The 27,488-nt window shown below is 47.2% G+C and overlaps 1 protein-coding gene across 1 annotated transcript in view; it reads left to right on the top strand.

The window, feature by feature from the left end:
* LOC121285937 (kielin cysteine rich BMP regulator) overlaps positions 1-27,488 on the top strand; it is a gene marked incomplete at its 5' end in the record, with an annotated part of 176,900 nt that overhangs the window by 99,086 nt on the left and 50,326 nt on the right. The window contains 10 exons of the mRNA XM_041202897.1: positions 1,094-1,187; positions 2,829-2,908; positions 14,896-14,989; positions 15,526-15,605; positions 16,709-16,794; positions 20,682-20,772; positions 21,543-21,642; positions 25,009-25,094; positions 25,599-25,692; positions 27,032-27,184. Of these exons, the coding sequence (XP_041058831.1) occupies positions 1,094-1,187; positions 2,829-2,908; positions 14,896-14,989; positions 15,526-15,605; positions 16,709-16,794; positions 20,682-20,772; positions 21,543-21,642; positions 25,009-25,094; positions 25,599-25,692; positions 27,032-27,184 (958 nt within the window). The remainder of the gene's footprint in view (positions 1-1,093; positions 1,188-2,828; positions 2,909-14,895; positions 14,990-15,525; positions 15,606-16,708; positions 16,795-20,681; positions 20,773-21,542; positions 21,643-25,008; positions 25,095-25,598; positions 25,693-27,031; positions 27,185-27,488) is intronic.

Here is a 27,488-nt window from a genome sequence, read left to right as displayed (position 1 = left end):
GGTCTGACAGCAACGGGCAGAATTTTGCCCTCGATGGGCACTGGTTTGGTGGCGGGCAGGCAGCTGATCACCGCTGCCGAAATGGGCCCCGCCTTCTGCTGGGGGGGGTGGAGGGATTCTCCAACTATCAGAGTGCATGCGTGCAAAAGAGTGCATATCTCCCTGAGAATAAGTGCTGTCTCAGGGAGATCACTGACAGTGTTTCAAACCTCAAAAATAGAAAAATAAAAGAATTATTAACATGTCCCCCTCATGTGACAATGTCACACAAGATGGGACATGTTCATAAATATCACAAAAACTTTATTAAACTATTTTAAAACAGACATGAAATCTTATCCCGCCAGTGGATGAGGTTTCATGTTTTTTTCAGAAGCCCGCTGGGGCTCCTGGCCTGCCCGCCAGCCTTAAGGGCCTCAATTGGTCATTGACAGGTTGGCGGGCGGACAGTGAAACAAACTGTCCGCCCGCCTTCCTGAACATTTAAATGGGGCGGGATGATGTCAGGGGTTCTCCCCAACATCATCCCAGGTCAATTTCGCATCAGCGAGCAGGCCCCGCCCCCAGATCGCCGACGGAATAATTCTGCCCCATCTGTAGAGAGAGAAAAAAATACAAAAGTTAACGTTTCAAATCCTTATGACCCTTCTTCAGAGGGGTCTCTCTACAGATGCTGTCAGACCAGCCAAGTGTTTAGTCATGGTTACTTTTAGTTAGTTTGTTACAGTAAAGGTCTAAAAACTTGAAATCTTGTGTAATTCCTTTAAGTTGGACACTGGGAATTCAAATCTCTTGTTTAAAGTTATTGGTCTCTACAGGAATCATAATGCTGATTGATCATTCATTGAAAGAGCCAGTAGCAGCTCGACTTCCATTCACTTGGCCCTCGGTCATTTGAAGCTGCATTGTTTGAGGCATGTTTGGCCTTTGGTTATTTAGGGTCCAGTTGTTTGACATCTGGAGCCTGGTTGCTTGACCTCTGGGCCCTGTTGATTTGAGCATTTCCCTATGAATTAATGAATCTTTTATATTTAATTTTTAATGAGCATAACTTATTTAGAAGTTTTCAATTCTGCTTCTTGTTTTATTACAGAATAGCCTAGTGAGATGTGCCCCCCTGCGGTGCCAAGCTCCATTGTGTTCACAGCCCATCCAGGAGTCCGGTCAGTGTTGTCCTGGCTGCCCAGGTGAGAGCAACAATGAATCCAACTGAGACTGAGTCAGCTTTGGGGAAAAGGTCCCTTTGTCTGACTTTGATATGTGGCAAAATCAACAGTGACTGCCTGAGTGCAAACACACTGACATGGTGATACAAAGAGGAATAAACGACAGGGAAAATGTACACTGACTGATGAAAATAGTGGCAGGGAAGGAGGAAAAATGTGAAAAGAGGAACAACAATTCAGCACATTTACAACAACATGGGCAAACTTTGCCTCAAAATTCAATCCCCAAACTTGAATCCACATCCCCCACCAAACTTCAATCCCCCCATCCCCAAACTTCAATCCCCACACCCCCAAACTTCAATCCCCACCCCCACCAAACTTCAATCCCCACCCCCACCAAACTTCAATCCTCACCCCCACCAAACGTCAATCCCCACCCCCACCAAACGTCAATCCCCACCCCCACCAAACGTCAATCCCCACCCCCACCAAACGTCAATCCCCACCCCCACCAAACGTCAATCCCCACACCCCCCAAACTTGAATCCCCGCACCCCACAAACTTCATTCCCCACCCCCACCAAACTTCAATCCCCACCCCCATCAAACGTCAATCCCCACATCCCCCAAGCTTGAATCCCCGCACCCCACAAACTTCATTCCCCACCCCCACCAAACTTCAATCCCCATCCCCCTGCCAAAAAGCTTCAAACCCATCCTCCCAAACTCCAGTCCCCATATCCTCCAAAACTCCAGTCCCCACCCCCTCCAAAACTACAGTCCCCATCCCCTCCAAAACTCCAGTCCCCAACCCCACCAAAACTCCAGTCCCCAACCCCTCCAAAACTCTAGTCCCCAACCCCTCCAAAACTCCAGTCCCCAACTCCTCCAAAACTCCAGTCCCCAACCCCTCCAAAACTCCAGTCCCCAACCCCTCCAAGACTCCAGTCCCCATCCCCTCCAAGACTCCAGTCCCCATCCCCTCCAAGACTCCAGTCCCCATCCCCTCCAAGACTCCAGTCCCCATCCCCTCCAAGACTCCAGTCCCCATCCCCTCCAAGACTCCAGTCCCCATCCCCTCCAAGACTCCAGTCCACATCCCCTCCAAGACTCCAGTCCCCATCCCCTCCAAGACTCCAGTCCCCATCCCCTCCAAGACTCCAGTCCACATCCCCTCCAAGACTCCAGTCCCCATCCCCTCCAAGACTCCAGTCCCCATCCCCGCCCCCCCCCCAAATCTCCAGTCCCTATTCTACACTCTCTTGTATTGAAAGCAAGACTATTCTCCCTTTCTCCTACTCAACCTCATTCTCTCCCTGGACATCAAACTGTGCAATTTCCTGTACCCACTTCCCCACAGACCCACTCTCCCAATTCCAGAAGCCCTCCCCCATTCGCTCGATTTACCCGCCTGTCTATAACCATTTAAAAACCCACACTCAGTGCCATCTGATCTCTGACTCTTGACTTTCCTTGCCTTCTCGGAAGCATTTTTGAAACTTGATGTGTTTTTGCTCTCTGGGACTTGCAGTTGTTCCCAGTAACACTGAATGTGGCAGCACTCCTTTCTCGCGGTGAGCCAAGAGGCATTGAGTTTTGATGTCGCCATGTGGCCCCAGCCCAGTAGATGTGATTTGAATTTCTTTCTCTTTCTCTAAGGGTGTAAACTGGATGGAGCCACCTTAGACCACGGCCAGACATTCACTTCACCAGACGGCTGTCGGACATGTGTATGTACGGTGAGTAACGCAATGCCTTCAGCTTGTTCGTGCGCTTATGGTTTTAAATTCACACTGGGTTAGGAGTTACCAATCTTATTCCCTATGACAGTTCTCTGCCCTGAAGCTGCGTTTCCCTGCAGTTGGATCCTGTGAATGAATACTAGATGCTTTAAAACTGTGCACAGATTCTCTGGAGCAGAAACAGGTCCCCTTTAATGCAGGTTCAGAGTTTACATCCAGTTACTGCAAGTCAATTTCCTCCCAATCACTAGTGATCTCACCTCAGGGACCATTTCTCCCCCATTCCAAGCACAGCGATCCGAACTTTGAGCACTGACCTGCAGGCAGGGCCCATTACTACAAGCCCAAGCTATGGACCCGCACGCACTAAAGGGGAAATCCATGCTCATTTGCCAGTGGAGGGCCCTGGTAGTGATGAGGAGCCAGAGCTCGGGCTGATCGATTCCCCTCCCTACTCTGGGGCACTGAGGCCAGGTTTGGTGGCCCAGTCTTTGGGGATGATTCCTTCAATTATGGAAACAGTGTACAGTGTACAACAACCCGAACCACCACCCCCCGCCCCTCCACCCGCCCTCCCTTTAAGAGAACACGGCATGACAGAGCTGCCAATACTCTAAAGCTGAAACAAACAAATAGTGAGGGCTGCTCTAAGTGGTGAGAGGATGTTTTGTGGGGCACATGGACCAAAGGAGGGGCTTCTGCCTGAGGTTCTACATTCAAACTTGGCAAAGGACCAGCCAGGTCTCTGGAGCACAGTAACTTGATCCTTACAGTATTCATATGTCAAGCAGCACTGCACTTGGAAGATTTCAAACAGATTTTCAGTTAACTCCTTGAGGCAAGGATCAGCATGTCGGTGAAAAGCCTCCTTGGGATTAATAGTTTTCAGCTTGTTTTCTTGTGCATTCCGTTCATTAGCATATGAATGTGAGTGAGAGTGAGACAGCATGTTAGGTCCATGCGTGTCCATGTGTTTATGCGCATGTTCATGCAGGTGTGTCTGTTCATCTTATGTGCAAGTGTACACTTGTCCATGTGGGGGTGTGCCAGTGTTTGTATCCATGTGCGTGTGTCCAGCTGAACATACACATAGGTGAACAGGAATGCAGTCGTGTGGATGTGTCCTGTGCCCATGAATCATGGGTGTGTTTCTGTGAGCATGGGTGTGTTCTTGTGGATCTTCCATGTTTGTGTGCATGGGTTTGTGTCCATGTTCATGGGTGTTGTCGATGTTTGTGCGTGTAGGCATGCGTCAATGTGTCTGTGCATGTATGCTGGTATTTGTGTCCATATGAATGCATGCTTTTATGCTTGTGAGTGTGTATGCATGCACGTATTCACATGTGTAATCCTCTTCGGCTGTGCACGCTGCTTGTTCTGAACAATTCAATCCAGAGAATGATGGCCGGGTTCCTTGAAACACCTTCGGCCTGTGCTCAACTTCTTTAGTGATCAGGGCCGTGGCCACAGCAACAGTGATGGTTCACCTGGTCCTCCAGATCCTCTCCTTTAAGCCGCTATCAGTGTTTGATTCCTCAGGAGAGGTACCAAGCAGAGGAAATTTCAAAACCTGGGCCTTGTGTGGACCCAAACGCAGACACAAAGCCATGGAGACTGTGGTGGGATAGGGCAGACCCCTAGAGTGAGGTACCAATCCCACGGGTCGTTGGTGTCTTGCTGGCTTGCATAGCTGTTCTTCATCTCATCTTGAACTGAGATCCCCCTTCGTTCACTTCCTCACACTTATGGTCCTGTGTGTGGCCGGTGCTAACAGTCACTGCTATGGAGCATGTTATAACATGACTGACTGTCTCCTCAGTTGAAGGGGAGAAACAGAGTTAAAACATTGGGTCCAATATGACTGTTCTGAAGAAGAAGTCATTGGACTTGAAACATTAACTCTGTTTCTCTCTCCACAGATGCCAGCCTAGCTGAGTTTTTCCAGTATTTTCTGTTTTTATTTCAGATTTCAAGCATCAGCATTATCTTTACAGTGCAGAAGGAGGCCATTCAACCCATAGAGTCTGCAGTGGCTCTCTAAAAGAGCATTCCACCTAGTCCCACCTCCCTGCCTTATCCCTGTAACCTTGCACATTCTCTCTTTTCAGGTAGCAATCCAATACCCTTTTGAATACCTCAATCGAACCTCCCTCCATCACCCTTTCAGGAATTTTGTTCCAGACTCCAGCCACTCTGGGTGAAAAAGATTTTCCTCACGTCACACTTACTCCTTTTGCCAGTTATTTTGAATCTGTGCCCTTTAGTTCTTGATGTTTTCTTGAGCGGGAACAGTTTCTCACTATTTACCCTCGCCATACACCTCAGGATCTTGAATACCTCTATCAAGTCACCTCTAAGCCTTCTCTTCTCCAAGGAAAACAGTCCCACCTTCTCCAATCTATCCTCATAGCTACAGTTCTTCATCCCAGGAATCATTTTTGTGAATCTCCTCTGTACTCTCTCCAATGCCTATACATCCTTCCTCAAGTATGGCACCCAAAACTGGATGCAGTACTCCAGATGAGGCCTAACTAGTGTCTTATATAAGTTCAACATGATCCCCTTACTCTTGTACTCAATGCTCCTATTAATAAAGCCTAAGCCAATAACTGCTTTATTAACAGCTCTCTCAACATGCCCTGCTACCTTCAATGAATTATGTACGTATACACCAAGGTCACTCTGTTCCTGCACCTTCTTTATTTGATACTGTCTCACCATATCTTTCCTGCCAAAATGATTCACCTCACACTTCTCTGCACTGAACTTCATCTGCCACTTGTCTGCCTAATCCACCAACATGTCTGTGTCCTTTTGAAGTTCAAGACTATCTCCATCACAGTTGACAACATTTCCAATCTTCGTATCATCTGCAAATTTTGAAATCATGCTCTGCATCTAGGTCATTAATAGATATCAGGAAGAGCAAGGGTCCCAACACTGACCCCTGAGGAACTCCACTGCAAACTTTCCTCCAATCTGAAAAACAACCATTTATCACTACTCTCCGTTTCCTGTCACTTAGCCAATTTCTTATCCAAGAGCCTACTTGCCCTTTTATTCCATGACCTAGAATTTTGCTCACAAGTTGTGTGGCACTGTATCAAATGCCTTTTGAAAATCCATGTACACCACATCAGTAGCTTTTCCTTTACCAACCTTTTCTGTTACGTCTTCAAAAAATCCAACAAGTTAGTTTAACATGATTTTCTCTTGATGAATCCATGCTGGCTTTCCATAATTATCCTGAACTTGTCTAAGTGATTATTGATTTTATCCTGTACTATAGTTTCCAGAAGTTTCCCTTCCACTGAAGTCAAACTGATTGGTCTGTAGTTGCGAGCTTTACCCTTGCACCCCTTTTTGAACAAAGGTGTAATATGTGCAATTCTCCAGTCCTCTGACACCACCCCTGTGTCTAAAGAAGTCTGGAAGATTATCACTAGTGCCTCTGCAATTTCCACTCTCACTTCCCTCAGTACCCTTGGATACATCACATCCGGTCCTGGTACCTTATCAATTTTAAATAAAGATAGCCATTCCAACTTCTTCCTCTCGATTGTAAGTTCTTCTAGTGTGCCAGTTACCTCCTCTCTCACCTCAGCCTGGGTAACAAGTTCGTCTTTTGTAAAGACTGATGCAAAGTACTCGTTCAACACCTTCGCTATTTCTCCACCCTCCACGTGCAAGTCCCCTTTTTTGTCCCTAATCATTCTTTTACCACCCTTTTATTATTTACATGCTTATAGAAGACCTTGGGATTCCCTTTTATGTTCATTGCCAGCCTCGTTTCCTGTTCTCTCCTTGCTTTATTTATTAGTTTCTTTACTTACCCACTGGTCCTTCTATATTCAGCCTGATTCTCCATTGTATTTTCTACTTGACATCTGTCGTATGCGCACTTCTTCCTTTTCATCTTTACCTCTATCTCTCGTCATCAAGGGCGCTCTGGATTTATTTGTCCTACTTTTCCCCTTCAGGAGAATATACCTTGACATTGCCTGCAATATTTTTTCTTTGAAGGTAGTCCATTGTTCAGCCACTGTCTTTTCTGCCAACATTTGATTCCAACTCACTCAACTCCAATGCATTCACATCCCATTGAAATTGGCTTTCCCCCAATTAATTATCCTTGCTCTGGATTGTTCCCTGTCCTTTTCCATGGTTAACCTAAACCTTATGATACAATGGCCATTCTCCCCTAGAGGCTCTTCCCAATGATATTTGATCCACTTGGGCCAACACATTCCCCAGAACCAGGTTTAAAAGTGCATGTAGTCTCATTGGACTGGGAACATCCCACTGTAGAAAATTATCTTGAGCACATTCCAGGAACTCTCACCCCTCTTGTCCTTTTGTACTATTTCTATCTCAGTCTATATTTGGATAAATGAAGTCCCCCATTATGATTACTCTGTAACTCTTGCACCTCTCCGTAATTTCTTTGCAAATTTGTTTCTCCACACCCTTCCACTAGTTTGTGGTTTACATACTACACCAATCAATGTTATTGCATCTTTCCCATTCCTTACCTAGCCAGAGAGATCCTGTCCTTGACCCCTCTGGGACATCCTCTCTCTCCAGTATTGTAATGCCATCTTTAATCAATTTTGCCACTCCCCCCACCACTTTTCTTCCTTTCCTGTCTCTCCTAAACACCTTGTACCCAGCAATATTTAATGCCCAGTCCCGTCCTTCTATGAGCTTTCATAGCAATAATATCATTAATTTCATTTGTCAATTGTATTAATCACGCTCCATGCTTTCACATACATGCACATTAAATCCTTTTAATTCCCTTCCTAACTCCCGAAAACCTGCTTTCAGGACCTCATCCCTTTTCCTACCCATGTCCCATGTCATTGGTCCCAATTTGGACCACGACCTCTGGCTCTTCATCCCGCACCGTCCCACCACCACACACACACACACCACCCCCCGCGGCCCCCCCCCTGCGCCCTCCCGCCCCCCAGAAGAATGTCCTGCAGCCACTTTGTGACACCCTTGACCCTGGCACCTGGGAGGCAACATACCGTCCTGGAGTCACGTCTATAGCTGCAGAAACTCCTGCCTGCTCCCTGAACCCCTGCACTATGGAATTCCCTACTACTATAGCATTTCCACTCTTCCTCCTCCCCTCCTGTGCAGCTGAGACACCTGTGGTGCCACAGACTTGGTTCTTGCTGCAGTCCTCTGAGGAGCCATCTCACTCACCAGTATCCAAAATGGAAAAGCAGTTAGAGAACGAGATAGCATCAGGGGATTCCTGCATTACCTGCCTGTTTCTCATAGATATCCTGGCAGTCACCCATTCCCTGGCTGCCTGTGTACTACTTAGCTGTGGTGTGACCACCTCTCTAAAGGCGCTATCCACATAATCTTCAGCCTGTGGATGCACCACAGTGACCCCAGTCGCTGTTCAAGCTCCACAACTCAGAGTTCAAGTTTCTGCAGCTCGTGACACTTCCTGCAAACGTAGTCATCCAGGACACTTTGTGCTTGCACGAGTTCCCATATCCCGCTGGATGCACATTCCACATGGCCAAGCTGCACTGGTATACCTTATACTTTGTATAAAGCATTTACAACCATATTTACTAATTTATTTTAATTATTATCTTAATTTAGAATCATTTCTTTGTACACTATAATTTAATTTGTTTATCCCAGTTTCGCCCCCTCTCACGGTCTCTTAACTTCCGTCTACACCCTCAGTCTCACCCCTTCTCACACCCTTTTAACTCCTGACTCCACTCTCAGTCTCACCCCTTCTCGCACTCTTTTAACCCCCAACTCCATTCTCAGTATTTTGCTTTTATCCTCAGTTAAAGGGTTCAGCCCATTAGTCATTCTTTTCTGCATGAGAACTGAAGTATTAGAAAGAAAGACTTGAATTTGTATGGCAGTTTTCATGACCACCAGACAACTCAAAGCGCTTTACAGCCAGTAAAGTACTAGTGTAATCACTGTTGTAATGTAGGAAGCATGGCAGCCAAATTGGCAAACTCCCACGAACAGCAGTGTGTCAATAACCAGATAATCTGCCTTTGTGATGTTGGCTGAGGGAAGATATTGGCTGGAACACTGGGGATAACACCCTGGCTCTTGTTCAAATTACTGTCTTGGGATCTTTTACTTCCACACAAGCACGCAGTTGGGGCCTCCACTTAACATCTCACCTGAAAGATGGTACCATTGACAGTGCAGTACTCCCTCAGTACTGCACAGGAGTGTCAGCCTTTATGTTGGTGCTCAAGTCCTCGACTGGGACACAGGGACTCAACTCTTGTCCTGTTCCTGCTGAGAATAGTTAGACTGGTGGGAGTCCAGTCACCAGGTGATCTAAAAGAGAAGCCTTGCCAGTCAATCAGCCGCATTGGGCAGGATTTTTCGCTGAGCAGGTGGGCGCGTGCCCGACCCGCTCGAATGTAAAATGACACATCATAACATCGGGTGAACGTCCCGACGCCATCGCGCACTCGAGCGATATTTCATTTGGCGGGCGTGCGTGGGAGTCGACAGCACACCCGCAGACAATTAAAAGGCCTATTAAGGCCAGTAAAGATTTAATTAAGTGTTATATTTCGCTGCCCGTCGAACCTTACAGTCGGTGAGCAGGCAGAAAGGCCAAGCGGCCTCTGCACTTGTTAGGAAACTTCGTCCACGGGCAGGGTGAGGGTTCCAACAGCAATTAAAAATAGAATGTAAATTTTAACACTTCATTAAGCACACGCCCCTGCTCATATTTTTTTAACAATTTAAAATTGTTTATTTTTAATTCTTAAACTGTTCATCTCCCTGAGGCAGCTCTGTGCCGCAGGGAGCTTTTCCAGCGCGCACCCACGCGCATGTGCAAAGTTGCACACTCGCCCTCCACACACAGGCAGTGCTGAGCGCTGCCGCACGCGTTTCACCCTGGGCGGGCCTTACTCGGCCAACGTGAAATCGTGGGCAGCAGTCAGATTCTCAACCGCTCCCGCCCGCCTGACAAGGGAAAAATCCTGGCTGTTGAGCTGCTCTCTTGGCACCTGCTGCACCCACCCACCGCCCCCCCCCCCCCCCACCCCCCATACACAACGAATCTGCTCCACAGGCTGCCAGTGAACGGGCTGGCCTGCCGTTACCCCCTAAACCAGACCCTTCCTCAGTCCCTCCTTTGTGATGGATCATTTGGGGATCAGAAGGGAGAGATCGTGGGGGTGAATGGGGAGATGGGAGCCGGTGGGGGGGCGGGGAGTGGTGATCGGGGGAGATGTCAAAGGGGAGATGTCGGGGCTGCTGGTACAAGCTGTAGCCACTGATGTTTACAGTGAGCTGATTTTGCAAGACCTGATAATGAGAAAGAGGGAAAGAGAAATAATGAAAGCTGGCAGATTTCTGCTTCACCTCCCCTGGATAAAGAGCCATTGCTGAGACTGGTCACATCCCAAACTGAAGAATGTTCAGAACAAAAGCCGATGAAATGAGGAACTCTGGACTGAGGTCAAGGGGCTGAGGGCAGGATCGGGCTGGGTGAGAAACCTGTGGGAATTTCTGTAGAACTGAGCCCAAACTGATCGTATTCTAAATGGCCTGATGCGAAGGTCAGTGTGGGTGGAGGGGTTCACAGTGGTCACAGTGGAGGGGGGGGGTGGGGGGGTGGGGGAGGTCGAAAGTCTGCAATGAGGGTACGGATTGGGATCGGGGTGAGGGGGGTTAGAAGTCCAGGATGAGGGCGGGGGTTGGAGTCAGGGTGCTGCTTGGAGTGCAGCCAGAGTTGGGATGAGGTGCAGCATCCCACGCCTGGACCGTAATCCAGATCCCGCTTCCTTTCTCTTTCCAAAGTGGGACATTGAGATGCTCAGAAGAGACCTGCTCACAGTGTGACTATGTCGCAGTGTCGGAGATTGGACAGCATTTTTCCACAATGTGCCCATGGATATCACGTCGTACAGCAAAGCCCCATCAACACGGGAAGGGAGCTATCAGGAGGGAATGGGGAAGATTAGAGGGGGATTCAGTTGAAGGGAGGGGCTTCTGTATGCAACGAATATTGGAGATATAGATGACGATTCCTTGGGAAGGTTCCAGGGCTGCGAGGATCAAGTTACAACGAGAAGCAGTATTCACCAGAGCAGCGAAGGTTCAAAGATTTTTTTAATCTTTAAGGGATGTGAGCGTCATTGGCTAGGCCAGCATTTATTGCCCATCCCTAATTGCCCTTGAGAAGGCGATGGTGAGTCATCTCATTGAACCGCTGCAGTCCGTGTGGTGCAGGTACACCCACAGTGCTGTTAAGGAGGGAGTTCCAGGATTTTGACCCAGTGACAGTGAAGGAACAGCAATATATTTCCAAGTCAGGATGGTGAGTGGCTTGGAGGGGAACTTCCAGGTGGTGTTGTTCCCATGTGTCTGCTGCCCTGGTCATTCTAGATGGTAGTGGCCATGGGTTTGGAAGGTGTAATCAAAGGAGCCTTCATGATTTGCTGCAGTGCATGTTGTATACAGTACAGAATGCTGCCACATTCTGTCGGTGGTGGAGGGAGTGAATGTTTATGGATGTGGTGCCAATCAAACGGGCTGCTTTGTCTTGGATGGTATCAAGCTTCTTGAGTGTTGATGGAGCTGCACTCATCCAGGCAAGTGGAGAGTATTCCATCACACTCCTGACTAGTGCCTTCAGATCAGGCTTGTCCAACCTTTTCACTCAGGGCCACATTTACATTTTTTCTCACTGAAGAGGCCAATGAGCAAATTTCGGGAAGGTGAGGTGTGGCACAACATTAAACTGAATTTCGAAAAAGTTGCAGTATTAAGAAACAATTGCTGAGCTAAAGTAAAGCAATGTCATTGCAATAAATTGTTGCTAAAAAAGAGTGATTAATAAAAATGACAAGAGTTTGAGAGGGTCAGTGTGTGTGTGTCTGGCTCACTCCCAGTCTCAAGGTGCTCATTCACTCACCCTCACCCACTGTGTGTATGTATGTGTTGGTGTGTGTGATGAGAGTGAGTGAGAAACCTGAGATTGGGAATAAGGCAGACACATACTCTCTCCCACGTACACACTCACTCTCTCTCTCCCACACACTCATTCATTCACACAGTCACTCTTATTCACTCACTCCCACTCTCACTCCCACAAACTCAAACACACTCCCTCACCTTCTCACTCCCACTCTCTCACTCCCGCACACACTCTCACTCCCACACACTCACTTCTACGCACACTCTCTCACTCCCACACACAAACTCACTCCCTCACTCCCGAAAACACGCATACACATATGCACTTTCTCTCACTCAGTCTCACACACACACACACACACACACACACACACTATCGCTCCCACAAGTTCACCATAACACTGTCGCCTCCCCTGGCCTTGCCTGTACCCACCCCGGACCCGCCGTGCCTTCTCTTCCCTCAGACGCAGCAACCCTCAGCGCACTCACTGCTGCCGTGTTCACTAGTCCTCCAATCAGAGACTGTTTCTATCCCTCATTCACTGCAAATGCAGGAAAGGAGCAGCCTGTGATTGGAGGAGCAGTTCTTTGCAAAATTTTGAATTGCACTTAGCTTCATTTTCAACTTTCTGGCTTTTGAACTGTGGCTTCAGGGCCAAATTGCAGCCCGCAGGCTGCCAGTTGGACAAGCCTGCTTTAGATGGTGGATAAGCTTTGGGGAGTCAGGTCATGAGTTACTCAGCTCAGAATTCCCAGCTTCTGGCCTGCTCTTGTAGCCACAGTGTTTGTATGGCTGGTCCAGTTCTGGTTCTGGTCAATGGTAACCCCCAGGATATTGATAGTGGGGGATTAAGCGATGGTTATGCCATTGAATATCAAAAGACAATGGTTAAATTCTCTCTTGTTGGGGATGGTCATTGCCTGACACTTGTGTGGTGTGAATGTTACTTGCCACTTATCAGCCCATGCGTGGATATTGTCCAGGTCTTGCTGCATTTGAACATGGACTGCTTCAGTATCTGAGGAGTCGCAAATGGTGCTAAACATTGTGCAATCATCAGCGAACATCCCCACTTCTGACCTTATGATAGAAGGAAGGTTGTTGATGAAGCAACTGAAGATGGCTGGGCCTAGAACACTATCCTGAAGAGCTCATGAAGCAGTGTCCTAGAACTGAGATGATTGACCTCCAACAACCACAATGATTATCCTTTGTGCTAGGTCATGGGGAGGTTTACCCTGGATTCCCGTTGACTTCAGCTTTGCTAGGACTACTTGATGCCACAGTTGGTCAAAGGCTGCCTTGATGTCAAGGACTGTCACTCTCACTTCACCTCTGGGGTTCAGTTCCTTTGTTCATGTTTGGACCAAGGCTGTAATGACATTAGGAGCTGAGTGGGCCTGGCAGAATGCAAATTGAGCAGGTTATTGCTGAGTAAGTGCCAGTTGATAGCACTGTCAATGACTTTTTCCATCACTTTACTGATACTCTTTCGAGTACAAACCTGTTTCCATCTGTTTCAGATGAAGTTACATGTTTCACAGTTTGCCATTGTGAGATTTGAACTCTTGATCTCAGGGTTACAAACCCAGTACCATAACCACTTGGCTATTTAGGCCAAGCCATCACTTTACTGATACTCTTTCGAGTACAAACCTGTTTCCATCTGTTTCAGATGAAGTTACATGTTTCACAGTTTGCCATTGTGAGATTTGAACTCTTGATCTCAGGGTTACAAACCCAGTACCATAACCACTTGGCTATTTAGGCCAAGCCATCACTTTACTGATGATGGAGACTAGACTGATGGGGAGGTAATTGGCCAGGCTGGATTCATCCTGCTTCTTGTGGACAGGACCTATCCGTGCAATTTTCCACATTGCCAGGCAGATGTCAGTGTTGAAGCTGTACTGGAACACCTTGCTAAGGTTATGGCTAGTTCAGGAGCACAAGTCTTTGGTATTATTGCCAGGATGTTGTTGTAGCCCATAGTCTTTGCAGAATCCAGTGATAATGGAAGCTGTGCCCAATTTCTATCATTCATTAATTTCACTGTTGGAATTTTTTGTACTCACCCAACCTACAATTTTAATGACAAGAAATGGAACTTTTCACATTTCAGATACACTATCCCCATCAAACACTCCCAGGGCAGGTAGAGCACAGGGTTAGATACAAAGTAAAGCTTCCTCTACATTGTCCCTGTCAAACACTCCCAAGGCAGGTACAGCACAGGGTTCAATACAGAGTAAAGCTCCCTTCGCATTGCTACTATAATTTCCTGTGGGTAGTTAGCATGTTTCAATGATGAAAGGACAAGATTTAACTCAATGGATTTGAGCATGAACCTATTTGATGGTGGGATGTTTCTAAGGAGTTTTTCACCACTGTTTTCCAGCTGGGTCTGTTGAATGGCATAATCAAGCACAATGGCACCCTCCCGAGGACCCCTGTCACATTTGCATACATTTGGCGAAGAAAGATTTAGGGATTAATTACTGAGGGATTTGATTTGTTGTTGACAGTTGCACTAGTGGCTTTGTTCGTTGCTCAGTGTCTGCAAACTCTGTAAAACAAAATGCCAGGCCATGTAATTCTAGCTTCGGGTTCTGTGGCAATGTAACAAACATAAATGTGCCCCCTGTCAAATGTCTCCATGAGCAAATGCACTCCCTGGAATTGTATTCGGGCACACACAGGACTGTGAGTCAATTCTGATTCTTGCTGGCACTGATCTCAGCCAGGAGATGGCAGTTGTGAGAGAGTGTGGGATGATTAGTGACAGGTGGCTGTCACTAGAGTGGGTTTAGAATACTGGAGGAGAAAATATTAGCCATAACGCACAGTGCAGAATGTGTGAGTGTACTCCCATGTGCATATCTGCATGCAGTGGAATGCCCTGCTCACAGACCAGAGTGGGCAGTTTGGTGAACTGGAGGCTATCTCTGGAATCTCCCCTCAGTGAAGAATCCGCAATTTCAGGATATGTGTAGAGGAAACTTCAGAAACAGAACTAAATATTCCCATTTGTGTTTTCCAGGAAGGGCAAGTCATGTGTGAAGAGAAGCAGTGTCAGAACAACTGCAGAAATCCTGTCCCACCGCTGCATGGGACCTGCTGCCCCCTGTGTGTTGGTGAGATCTCTATTCACTTAGACACCCCCAATGATGAGGACCTGGTACAATGGAAACTGACAATTCACCTTAATCACATTCACTCACTCAATCATTCACTTAATCTCTCATACTCCCACAAACTCACACAATGCTCACTCACTCATTCATACTCTCATACACTCCCACTGTCTCGTCTGCATGATGGCACAGATATGTGGTCAAAGGTTCATATCAGGGTCAAAATGACGCCAAGATTGCAAACAGTGTGTTTCAGCCTCAGACAGTTCCCTGAGAGAGGGATGGCGTTGGTATTGGAGAACAAAGTTTGTAGCAGGGACCAAAGACAACAGTTTTGGTTGTCACAATATTTAAGGAGGCAATTTCTGCTCATCCTTCAGTCCCCAGCACTAATACTCCCTACGTCCCCATCACTCAGACTGTCTTCCTCCATCCTTGTCAGTCACACACACTCAGACTTAGACTCAGTCACTTGAGAATTCTGAAATGTTGAGAATGCTGTGACTAATTTTCTTCCTATCTCTCACTCTCTGCAGGTTGTTCTATTGATGGACAGGAATATCTGAATGGGGAGAAGGTACCCACTGGAGATCCATGTGCAGACTGCAGATGTCTGGTAAGATTTATTTGTTCATGGGAGATGGGCATCGCTGGCCAGGCCAGCATTTATTTCCCATCCCTAATTGCCCTTGAGAAGGTGGTGGTGAGCTGCCTTCTTGAACCACTGCAGTCCATGTGGTGTAGGTACACCCACAGTGCTGTTAGGAAGGGAGTTCCAGGATTTTGACCCAGCGACAATGAAAGAATGGTGATATATTTCCAAGTCAGGATGCTGAGTGGCTTGGAGGGGATCTCTGAGGTGGTGGTGAACCAATCTATCTGCTGCCCTTGTCCTTCTAGATGGTAATGGTTGTGGGTTTGGAATGTGCTGTCTAAGGAGCCTTGGTAAATTACTGCAGTGCATTTTGTAGATGGTACACACTGCTGCTACTGTGTGTCAGTGGTGGAGGGAGCGAATGTTTGTGGATGGGGTGCCAATCAAGTGGGCTGCTTTGTCCTGGATGGTGTCAAGCTTCTTGAGTGTTGTTGGAGCTGCACTCATCCAGGCAAGTGGAGAGTATTCCATCACACCCCTGACTTGTACCTTGTAAATGATGGACAGGCTTTCGGGAGTCAGGCTTACTTCGGGAGTTACTCGTCACAGGATTCCTAGCCTCTGACCTGCTCTTGTATCCACAGTATTTATATGGCAAGTCCAGTTCAGTTTCTGGTCAATGATAACCCCCAGGATGTTGACTTCCTTCTTAAACAACCACAGGAATCTGACAACCTGATCTTTAAACAGCGTCAGATGACGAACACTAGCATTATGGATTGCAATACAGATAGATAGAGCATGAGTTAGAAACAGAATAAAGCTCCCTCCACACTGACTCATCAAAAAAATCATCGTATTATGACTGGATGGAAGGAACAGGGCCTTGGGGAGGGAGGGAAGGAGGCTGTATGGAAGGAATGGTCCTGTAGGGAGGGGCTGCCGTGGGGAGGGGCTGCCGTGGGGAGGGGCTGCCGTGGGGAGGGGCTGCCGTGGGGAGGGGCTGCCGTGGGGAGGGGCTGCCATGGGTCGGGGCTGCCATGGGTCGGGGCTGCCATGGAGGGGAGTTGCCATGAGACATGTACAAATTCTGGATTGTCTGATGTTTACTGCTCTTTCCTTAGGATGGAGACCTTCACTGTGAACCAGTAACCTGTCAGCCTGTGGCCTGCAAGGATCCCCTGCAAGAACCAGGGAAATGCTGCCCCAGGTACTCAACTCAATGGCTTTACTGTACTGGAGGAGGGGCACTGGTCTCAAGGTCTGCGATTTTAGGGCAGGCTCAGTCCCACACCCAGTGTAATCCCGGTCTGTGTGTGACTCAGCACCACACCCAGTGTAACCCCGGTCTGTGTGTGACTCAGCACCACACCCAGTGTAATCCCGGTCTGTGTGTGACTCAGCACCACACCCAGTGTAACCCCGGTCTGTGTGTGACTCAGCACCACACCCAGTGTAATCCCGGTCTGTGTGTGACTCAGCACCACACCCAGTGTAACCCCGGTCTGTGTGTGACTCAGCACCACACCCAGTGTAACCCTGGTCTGTGTGTGACTCAGCACCACACCCAGTGTAATCCCGGTCTGTGTGTGACTCAGCACCACACCCAGTATAATCCCGGTCTGTGTGTGACTCAGCACCACACCCAGTGTAATCCCGGTCTGTGTGTGACTCAGCACCACACCCAGTGTAATCCCAGTCTGTGTGTGACTCAGTACCACACCCAGTGTAACCCCGGTCCATGTGTGACTCAGCACCACACCCAGTGTAATCCCAGTCTGTGTGTGACTCAATACCACACCCAGTGTAATCACAGAATCACACAGTGCAGAAGAGGCCCTTCGGCCCATCGAGTCTGCACTGACATGTGAGAAACATCTGACCTACCTACCTAATCCCATTTACCAGCACTTGGCCCATAGCCTCGAATGTTATGATGTGCCAAAAGCTCATCCAGGTACTTTTTAAAGGATGTGAGGCAACCTGCCTCCACCACCCTCCCAGACAGCACATTCCAGACCGTCACCACCTTCTGGGTAAAAAAGTTTTTCCTCACATCACCCATAAACCTCCGGCCCCTCACCTTGAACTTGTGTCCCTTTGTGACTGACCCTTCAGCTAAGGGGAACAGATGCTCCCTATCCACCCTGTCCATGCCCCTCATAATCTTGTACACCTCGATCAGGTCACCCCTCAGTCTTCTCTGCTCCAACGAAAACAACCCAAGTCTATCCAACCTCTCTTCATAACTTAAATGTTTCATCCCAGGCAACATCCTGGTGAATGTCCTCTGCACCCCCTCCAGTGCAATCACATCCTTCCTGTAATGTGGCAACCAGAACTGCACACAGTACTCCAGCTGTGGCCTCACCAAGGTTCTATACAACTCCAACATGACCTCCCTACTTTTGTAATCTATGCCTCGATTGATAAAGGCTAGTGTCCCATATGCCTTTTTCACCACCCCACCAACATGCCGCTCCGCCTTCAGAGATCCATGGTCCCTTTGTTCCTCAGAACTTCCTAGTGTCATGCTGTTCATTGAATACTTCCTTGTCAAATTACTCCTTCCAAAGTGTATCACCTCACACTTTTCAGAGTTAAATTCCATCTGCCACTTATCTGCCTATTTGACAATCCCGTCTATTTCATCCTGTAGCCCAAGACACTCAACCTCACTGTTAACCACCTGGCCAGTCTTTGTGTCATCCGCAAACTTACTAATCCTACCCCCCACATAGTCATCTATGTCGTTTATATAAATGACAAATAATAGGGGACCCAGCACAGATCCCTGTGGTGTGCCACTGGTCACTGGCTTCTAGTCACTAAAGCAGCCTTCTGTCATCACCCTCTGTCTCCTACTACTAAGCCAATTTTGAATCCACCTTATCAAATTACCCTGTATCCCATGTGCATTTGCCTTCTTTATAAGTCTCCCATTTGGGACCTTGTCAAAGGCTTTGCTGAAATCCATATAAACTACGTCAACTGCACTACCCTCATCTACACACCTGGTCACCTCCTCAAAAAAGTCAATCAAATTTGTTAGGCATGACCTCCCTCTGACAAAGCCATGCTGACCATCCCTGATGAAACCTTGCCTCTCCAAGTGGAGATAGATTCTCTCCTTCAGAATTTTCTCCAATAGTTTCCCTACCACTGACGTGAGACTCACTGGCCTGTAGTTCCGTGGCGTATCTCTACCAACCCTTCTTAAATAGTGGAACTACATTAACTGTTCTCCAGTCCTCTGGCACCTACCCCGTGGCCAGAGAGGAATAAACAATTTGGATCAGAGCCCCTGCAATCTCCCCTTGCCTCCTTCAGCAGTCTGGGACACAAATCATCTGGAACTGGAGATTTGTCTACTTTTAAACCTGTCAACACCTCCAATACCTTGTCACTCCTTATATCAATTTGCTCAAGAACCTTGCAGCCTCTCTCCCCGAGTTCCATCCTGGTCTGTGTGTGACTCAGTAGCCAGCATAATCCCGGTCTGTGTGTGATTTAGTACCACACCCAGTGTAATCCCGGTCTGTGTGTGACTCAGCACCACACCCAGTGTAATCCCAGTCTGTGTATGACTCAGCACCACACCCAGTGTAATCCCGGTCCATGTATGACTCAGCACCACACCCAGTGTAATCCCGGTCTGTGTGTGACTCAGCACCACACCCAGTGTAATCCCGGTCTATGTATGACTCAGCACCACACCCAGTGTAATCCCGGTCTGTGTGTGACTCAGCACCACACCCAGTGTAATCCCAGTCTGTGTATGACTCAGCACCACACCCAGTGTAATCCCGGTCTATGTATGACTCACCATCACACCCAGTGTAATCCCAGTCTGTGTATGACTCACCATCACACCCAGTGTAATCCCAGTCTGTGTATGACTCAGCACCACACCCAATGTAATCCCGGTCTGTGTGTGACCCAGCACCACACCTGGGGCAGAATTTTTAGGTGGGTTTACACCAGACCCAATCAGACATGAAATGCGTAGGATGATGTCGAGTGAGGGTCCCGAGGCCTATTGAGGCTGTTAAAGTTGTAATTAACTCTGATCTTTCAAGGTCCGTCCAACCTTACGGTTGGCGGGTGGCTGAATCGGCCAGGTGGCCTTTGCATTTTTGAGGAAACTTCATCCAAGGTAAGGATGGAGTTTGCATGATTAATTTTTTAAAAGATTAAAATGTTTTGAAAAAAGTTTCATCATCCGTATGTTGAGGTGCCTCATTCTAACACGTGAACATTTTTTCCAGATTTTATATTCTGTTTTTATTGATTTTAAATTCTTCAGTTCCCTGCCTTCAGGAAGCTTTCCTTCCGCACTCCCCCATGCTGACTTCAGTGCTCACCCTCCTCCTGCAACCACCCCAGCAGCATTGAACCTTTCAGCGCGAGTTTCACACTGGCTGGCCGTTAATTGGCTAACTAGTGCAAAATCGCGCTCGGGGCCCGATTGCAGTCCACTCCCTGGCCGCCCCTGAGCCCGCCGATCGCAGCCACCTACTGGCCCAAAAATTCTGCCCCTGGTGTAATCCCAGTCTGTGTGTGACTCAGTATCACATCCAGTGTAATTCTGGTGTGTGTGTGTGACTCAGTACCACACCCAGTGTAATCCTGGTGTGTGTGATTCAGTCTTACATTCAGTCTAATCGCAGTCTGTGTGCAACTCACTACCACACTTTGTGTAACACTGGTCTGTGTGTGACTCAGTACCACATCTGATGTAATCCCAGTCTGTGTGAAACTCAATATCACACCCAGTGTGATCCTGGTGTTTGTGTTACTCAGTACCGCACTCGGTGTAATCCCAGTCTGTGTGGTTTGGGTGTCTTGGTGAAGATGTTGGGCAAGCTGCAGGGTGTTAAAAGCCGAGGGTTCAGACTGGATCTGAGGGTTAATTTCTTGAATGTCGACTTCTTCCTGTGGAACGTGCAACATCCCCCACACTCTGGGAGCTGTGCCAAGCCTATCCTCCTGTGGAAAGTCTGATTCTTTGTGCTCAACATAGGGCTGTTGGCGGGTTAGAGATGGGTCAGGAAAGTCATGGATGATGAGCACTGAGCTGTCTGTCTTGTCTGGTAGGTGTGGGCAGTGCAAGTACAAATCTCAGACCTTCAGTGATGGACAGCTCTTCACGCCTCAGTCCAATCCCTGCCTGAGGTGTCGTTGTGAGGTGAGTACAGGAACTCTCGCACTGTCTGACTGTTCCAGCTCGCCTGGATCCCACATAAAGCACATGGTTAAAAGGGAAGTAACAGAAGGAAGAAATCACCCATGTATCTTGGGCCCAGCTCCAATCCCACAAAACCCCTCTCCCTCCCCCATCTACCACATCCCCCACACCACCCCTCCCTTCTTCGCCCCTCGTTCCCCCTCACCCATGTACCACATCCCCATACTACCCCTCCCCCCCTCTACCTCGCCTTTCCTCTCCTTCGACATCCTCCCCTCCCCCCCTGTACTACTTGGCATTGATGAGATGGAGTTCATTTACAACATTCCCTGTCTGACATGTCATGATCTGACTTATTTCTGACTTCCCCTGCCTTCCCGCAATCCCCTCATTTGACAGAGCATAGGTGGGGAAGTCAATTGCTCCTGGAGGCTTGAGGCCTGAAACAGTTTGATTGGTCGCCAACTGTTGTGGCCCTGCACTCCCTCGGTTTGTGTGTTCCTGTGTTTGGTTTCTGCACTCCCTCTGTTTGTGTATTCTGGTGTTGGGATTCTGGGGGTTGCTGCCAGCTGGGACTGGGGAAGTTTGAGGTTTAGTTTCTGTACAGTGGGTGTCGGCCATTTTATCACAACCAACCTGTGATCTTCTGATACTTGATTTAATGCTTTGGATATAAAAGGGACATGGATGGGGATTGGCTGCTCTAATTCAAAGTTTGATTGTTGCGATTGGCCTGCAGTTGATGATGTCACTATTCTCTTACCTGATAGGCTGGCAATGTGTCATGTGACCGAATGGACCGTAATTGCCCACCTGTTCGCTGCAGTCATCCAGCCAATCTGGTTGGACAGTGCTGCCCATCATGTGACAGTGAGTAACCTTTGGCAACCTGGGGGTTTGATGCTGGTGGGCCCAATTTATGGATAGAAGAATCAATATTAAATCATTAGAATGCACACCTAATCAACCCCACTGAGAAAACCTCAAACTATCCCTTACTGAAATAACCCAAAAACACAACCGATTGTTAGCCTACAATCACCTTCCTTCTACTGTTTACCAAAATTCAAGGAAGCACCAGAGACTTCGTTGTGTAGTATACAGAACAGACTTTGTTGCTACTTATTGTGAGGAATCTGCTCAACCCAGCTCAGAGAGTAGCTTTCAGCCTCAACTTCTGTCCTGCGTGTGGCTTTCTGAAGAAATTTCGAAAACCTTTAAATACCATGTTTTGAGCATTGCTGAAAAAAGAGACATGCCGAAGCTTTTCGTCTTGCACTCATCAGGGCACTCGCAAGAATACCAATATAAGGGGGAAAACAACAATTTATACTGTATGTGAACAGAGCGCTGATTGGTTGGCAAGTGGCATTGCCACTTGCAAATTCATGAGCGGTCCTAAGGCCGTCACTTTCAGTCCGGAAAAGTGCCCAGTCTACCTCAGATTACCCTGGAAGGGCAAGGTTTCGCAAAACTTTGAGCAACAGGTGAAGCTAGCTGTTTTACATTGCTACTATGCAGTAGCAACAGGTGTGATATTCGTCACTAACAGGATGCTGCTGTCAAGCCAAAAAAACTTTCTGCCTATCACACAAATGAATATTGTGGTATATGACTTTCAGTGGAAGTGTGATGGTAGGTCATACATCCCAAAGACTGGCAGATCGTATCAAATAGCATGTTCCAGCTGTTGTTCGCAATGGGCAGGGTACAGATCATACCCAAACCAGGCCATGCTTGCAAAACTCAAAACACAGTGTCCGGCATCAGATGTGATTCCACAATTGGATAGAATTTGCTAAACAATTCTCAATTTGCTGAGAATTACACTGACAACCAATTTAAGATTGTCAGCCGGGCTCACAATGTGGCACATTTGCGTGTATTAGAAGCTACATATATTAATACACAGGACCCTGTTCTTTGCAGACAGAAAGAACATGTACACACATTGCACCTGTTTCAGCTAAACAAAATAAGCCATTTGTTGACTCATTCCTTAGGGCTATGCCTTGACCAATCAGGGTCAAGCTGCCTGGTTTAAATTTCAAACTATGCTTGGCAGTTAACTATCAGTCACAATCAGTGGTCCATTCTCAATGGCAACGCCACTTGCCAACCAATCAGCATTTTCTTCACATACAGTATAAATTGTTGTTTTTTCTCCCTTATATTGATATTCCTGCAAGTGTCCTGATGAGTGCAAGACGAAAAGCTTAGACATGTCTCTCTTTTCAGCAGTACTCAAGCTCTGTACCACCAAACAACTATTTACCATTATTTGCCTAAGTCAAAAGTACATGTAACAGATCAGACCTCATGATGTATCTATCTTCAAATCCTTTGAAGACAAACTTCTAAACAGTTGTGGTTGTTTATTCCAAAGCTGCTTCCCTTAAACAAGCTTTTCGGACCTAAATGTCCCCAATCACTTTGAAGAACAGGCTTTATCAACTATTAACTTTCTATACTAATGGATCACTTACCTATGTTTATTACCCTAACCCTTAAAGTTTTGATCAATTGTGTCTGATGTCATCACTGTCACATGTTTCTTTAAATAAGCACTTTCAAGTTGCGCATTCCCCTCACATTAGTTCAAAACTATCTTGTTTATATTGGAAAACTTCTTGCTCTTAAGATACAAAGAGGTTTGTCTATTCACTCTTAACACTCGATATCCAACAGCCAACTCACCAGGATGTCCAACACAGACCCATTGAGACACAGACTAATGAGAAACCTAAATAAAAAGGGCAGTTGTATTTGTAGGATAGATGGAGAATGCCAGATTTCTTAGTGATATAAACTGGCAAGTTTACAGGATCAAGCAACCTTTCCCTGAACTTCAAAACTCTTCTCATCTGGAGCACAAGGTGCTGCATGGAACTGCTTTCAAAAATGATACTTTTTATCTATGACAGAATATTCAGTGGATCTTACCTTTCTAGTCCCAGCATACTGAGAGCTAATTTGCTCACTGCAAGCAGTTTCTGCAGGAGATATACACAGCAGGCTGCTGTACCAAGGTAAAATGATGCAGTTGTTTTCTGTCATTGTTCTTGGATGGCGAACCCTACATTCGAAACATTTGGAACAGGCCAGTAGGTTTCCCTGGAAGGAAATGCTTTGGGACAATTTCCTATATTAAAGCACTAATGTAACCATAGCAATGTATCTAGGCTTATTTTTCATGGTCACACACTGTTGACTTTGATAATATCCCACAACAAACAACATTAAAACTGCCTAACGCTCAGCTATATATTTGGCTTGTTTATAGTTAGATGAAATGGCTGTGTCCTTTCCTGAGAGGCCAAGTAAACTGAGTCTACATTCTTTGGAGTTTAGAAGAATGAGAGGTGATCTCATTGAAACATTCAAGATTATGAAGGTTCTTGACAGGGTAGATGCTGAGAGATTGTTTCCCCAGGCTGGGGAATCTAGAACAAAGGAGCACAGTCTCAAGATAAGGGGCAGATCATTTAGGACTGAAATGAGAAATTTCTTCATTGAAAAGGTTGTGAATCTTTGGAATTCTCTACTCCATATGGGGAGCGGGCAGGAAAGGGGAGTTGAAACCCAAGATCAACCATGATCATATTGAATGGTGGAGCATGCTCGATGGACTGTATGATCGTCTCCTGTTCCTATTTTTTATGTTCTTATTATACTTCAGAATTGACTGGAAAGTGTTCTAGAATGTCCTGAGGTTGTGCAAGGCACGATGGAAATGCAAGACTTCTTATTTTTTTCTACATAACTGCAACCAGGTTTCAAAGATCAGTTTGATGATGAAGATTAATGCAGGAGAAGCATTGATGATATTTTGAGGAGATAGTAAAGCTTGTAAATACACTAAATACCATTCATTCCCCTGTTTAATGTTAAATAAAATGATCTGGTTTAGTAACCTGAGCTGAGCTCTGACAGTCTCTTCACCCAGCTACTGAAGGCAGGAGGATAGTGTGATGGCATGTGACTTATTCCAACAAGTCAGGAAACAGGGATGAGGGCTCTCTTTCCAATCCCTGGCTTATGTTGTCGATAACCTCAATGCCAGGCAAGTGAATTCTCACATTGAACCATGGCGGACCTGCTTTTAGGATTGGTGAGGATGTTAAATCTGAGATTATCTCATGTGAAACTCAGTGATGCAACACTTGTGTAGAACTGTATTGCAGCAATACTGTGCCATGATCAATTATGTTTCCCCCCCACCCCCACCCCATTCAGTGTGCGAGTATGAGAGTGTCCTGATTGGCAATGGCCAGATGTTTCATCCCACTTTTGGTGGACCCTGCATTCAGTGTACCTGCTCAGTGAGTACATGCTCTTGTGCAATGATTCTGTGTTTCTTTATATCAAATAAAAGGGTCCTACGGAGTATTTGGAAAACATACAGATACCTACAGGGGCAAAGGTGTGTATACAAGCTTTCTCACAGATAAGGATGTATTAACACTCCGAGCCTCAACAGGGAGTGTTGCAGTCAGAGCAACAGTGCTGGGGGAGCACTGCACCATCAGAAAGACAGTACTGAAGGATGCTGCATTGTCAGTGGGGTGGTACTGAGGGAGCACAGCACATTCGGAGGGGTTAGTACTGAGAGGGTGCCACACTGTCAGAGGGGCCAGTACTGAGGGAGGAAGAGAGTTTTGGGGAGGGAATTGCAGAGAATGTGTCCCAGCAGGCTAGAGGAACAGGTGAAGGGAGTGGGCATTGCAAGGAAGTCATTTGGGGCAAGGGAGTTTTGGGGCCGGAGGTGATTGTTGAGATAATGACAGAAAAATGCAGATGCTGTGTCTGAAATGTTTGTTACTTAGAACGGAAATGTACGATGTCAGGAGGAAATCTGTCATCCGCTGACCTGCAATAACTCGTTCAAAGATCCAGACCAGTGCTGCCCCACGTGTAAAGGTAGGTGACCCTCTGACTCAGTGTTTGGACTGATGGCCCAAACCGTAAAAGTAAGAAAATCCAATAAATCCAATCTTGACTTCACACCCCAATCCGTCCGCGCACCCCCACCCCCCCACCCCCCACACCCCCGAACCCACCAAGACCCCAACCCCCCACACCACGCATGTTCCTGACTTTGCTCTCCTGCTCCCACCCCCTATGTCCCCACTGCTGCCCCATGTCCTTGACTCCTCCCCATGTCCCCTTTCCCCCTAAGCCCCCCTTGTGTCCCATTTAGTTTCAATGCATTGATTTGAGGGAAATGGCTCTGTGACCCTCGGTCTCCAGGTGCACGCAAATTTGAAGGGCACTCAGAAGGGACGAGGACGAGGCCTGGGCACCAGCTGGTCCTCAGCACTCATGACCACACGGCATTAGACATCACCCAGGAACCCAGGCTAAGGGCCCAGCAATCTCATCTCATCTGAATTCAGACACTCAAGCTAGTTCAACTTGGTTCAGGCACAGCTCACAGGGCGAAGTTTACCAAACCTGTGCCCCAGTTTGGTTGTGAGTGGAGGGGCTGGTGGGCATAAGGGCTGTAGTCTTAACTTCCAATGTTTGTTACCTGCTGTTTGGTAGATTGCCCCATGCAGAGAGGTCAGTGAGCCCCGCAAAGCAGTGAACTGATCCCCAAAGCGTGAAGAAGACTGTTGTAGAGTGCTTACCTTCACCACTCTGTGTTAACTCAGTGTTATTATAATTACAATGGCCTTCCTTGAGGCATTTCCCTGCCTGGTTGTTGATGCTCTGTAACTACAAAGGTGAAAAAAGAAATGTTTTTATTCAGAGCTTCCATCTCACTGAGGAGGCTTCAGGCTATTCCACAGACAATAAACTGCTCTGAAAATTCTGCTCACGTTTCAGAATCACAATTATTACAGCACAGAACGAGGCCCTTTGGCCCAACATGCCTTCACCAGGTGTCCGTAGGGACAATTTACCTAGTGCCACTCCCCCACCTTCTCCCCGTAGCCCTGCACATTCTTTTCAGATAAGAACCCAATTCCTTCTTGAATGTCCTGATTGCACCTGCCTCTGCCACAGTCTCCAGGCAGTGCATTCCAGATCCTAACCATTCGCTGCTAGAAAACATTGTTTCTCATGTCGTCACTGCTTCCTTTGCTAATTACCTTAAATCTTTGACCTCTTGTTCTCGACTGTTCCACCTACAAGAACATTTTTTCCTATCTACTCTGTCCAAACCCCTCGTGATTTTTGAAAACCTTTTGAAAATACATTTTAAAATGTTATATTTGTATTTAGGTTTGTGTATGTTTGTTTTTTGCTCTGTCAGTGTGTATCGTACAGGGGCTAGAGTATGAAGATGGAGCAGAGTGGGATCTGGAGGAGAGCCAGTGCACCACTTGTACCTGCGTTAATGGTAACATCACCTGCAGACCTAGGCAGTGCCCGCCTGTCTCATGCCAACATCCAAGCTCAAACAACAGTACGTATCACAGACAATCAAAATCGAGCTCAACTAACAAATGCCTGCGCATCCATCGGGGGTAGGTTACTGGGACAAGAATAGGTTGGCGGGGGGATGCAGGTGTTGGGTATAGGATCAGGGGTTTGTGTGTAGGGTTGGGTACAGTCAGAGGGTGGAGGGGTTAGGTGTTGGCTGGGGGGCTTTTGTGTGCTGGGTTGGGTAATGGTTCAGGGGGTTGATGAAGGGTCGGGAGTCAGGAGAAAGGTCAGGGTTACAGTTAGTGGGTCCGTGGATGTTTGATCTAATTTGCCAGAGTGCTTGT

This window comes from Carcharodon carcharias, chromosome 13 (assembly GCF_017639515.1).
Source record: "Carcharodon carcharias isolate sCarCar2 chromosome 13, sCarCar2.pri, whole genome shotgun sequence".
Classification (NCBI taxonomy): domain Eukaryota; kingdom Metazoa; phylum Chordata; class Chondrichthyes; order Lamniformes; family Lamnidae; genus Carcharodon; species Carcharodon carcharias.
This window is presented reverse-complemented; position numbering and strand designations above follow the sequence as displayed.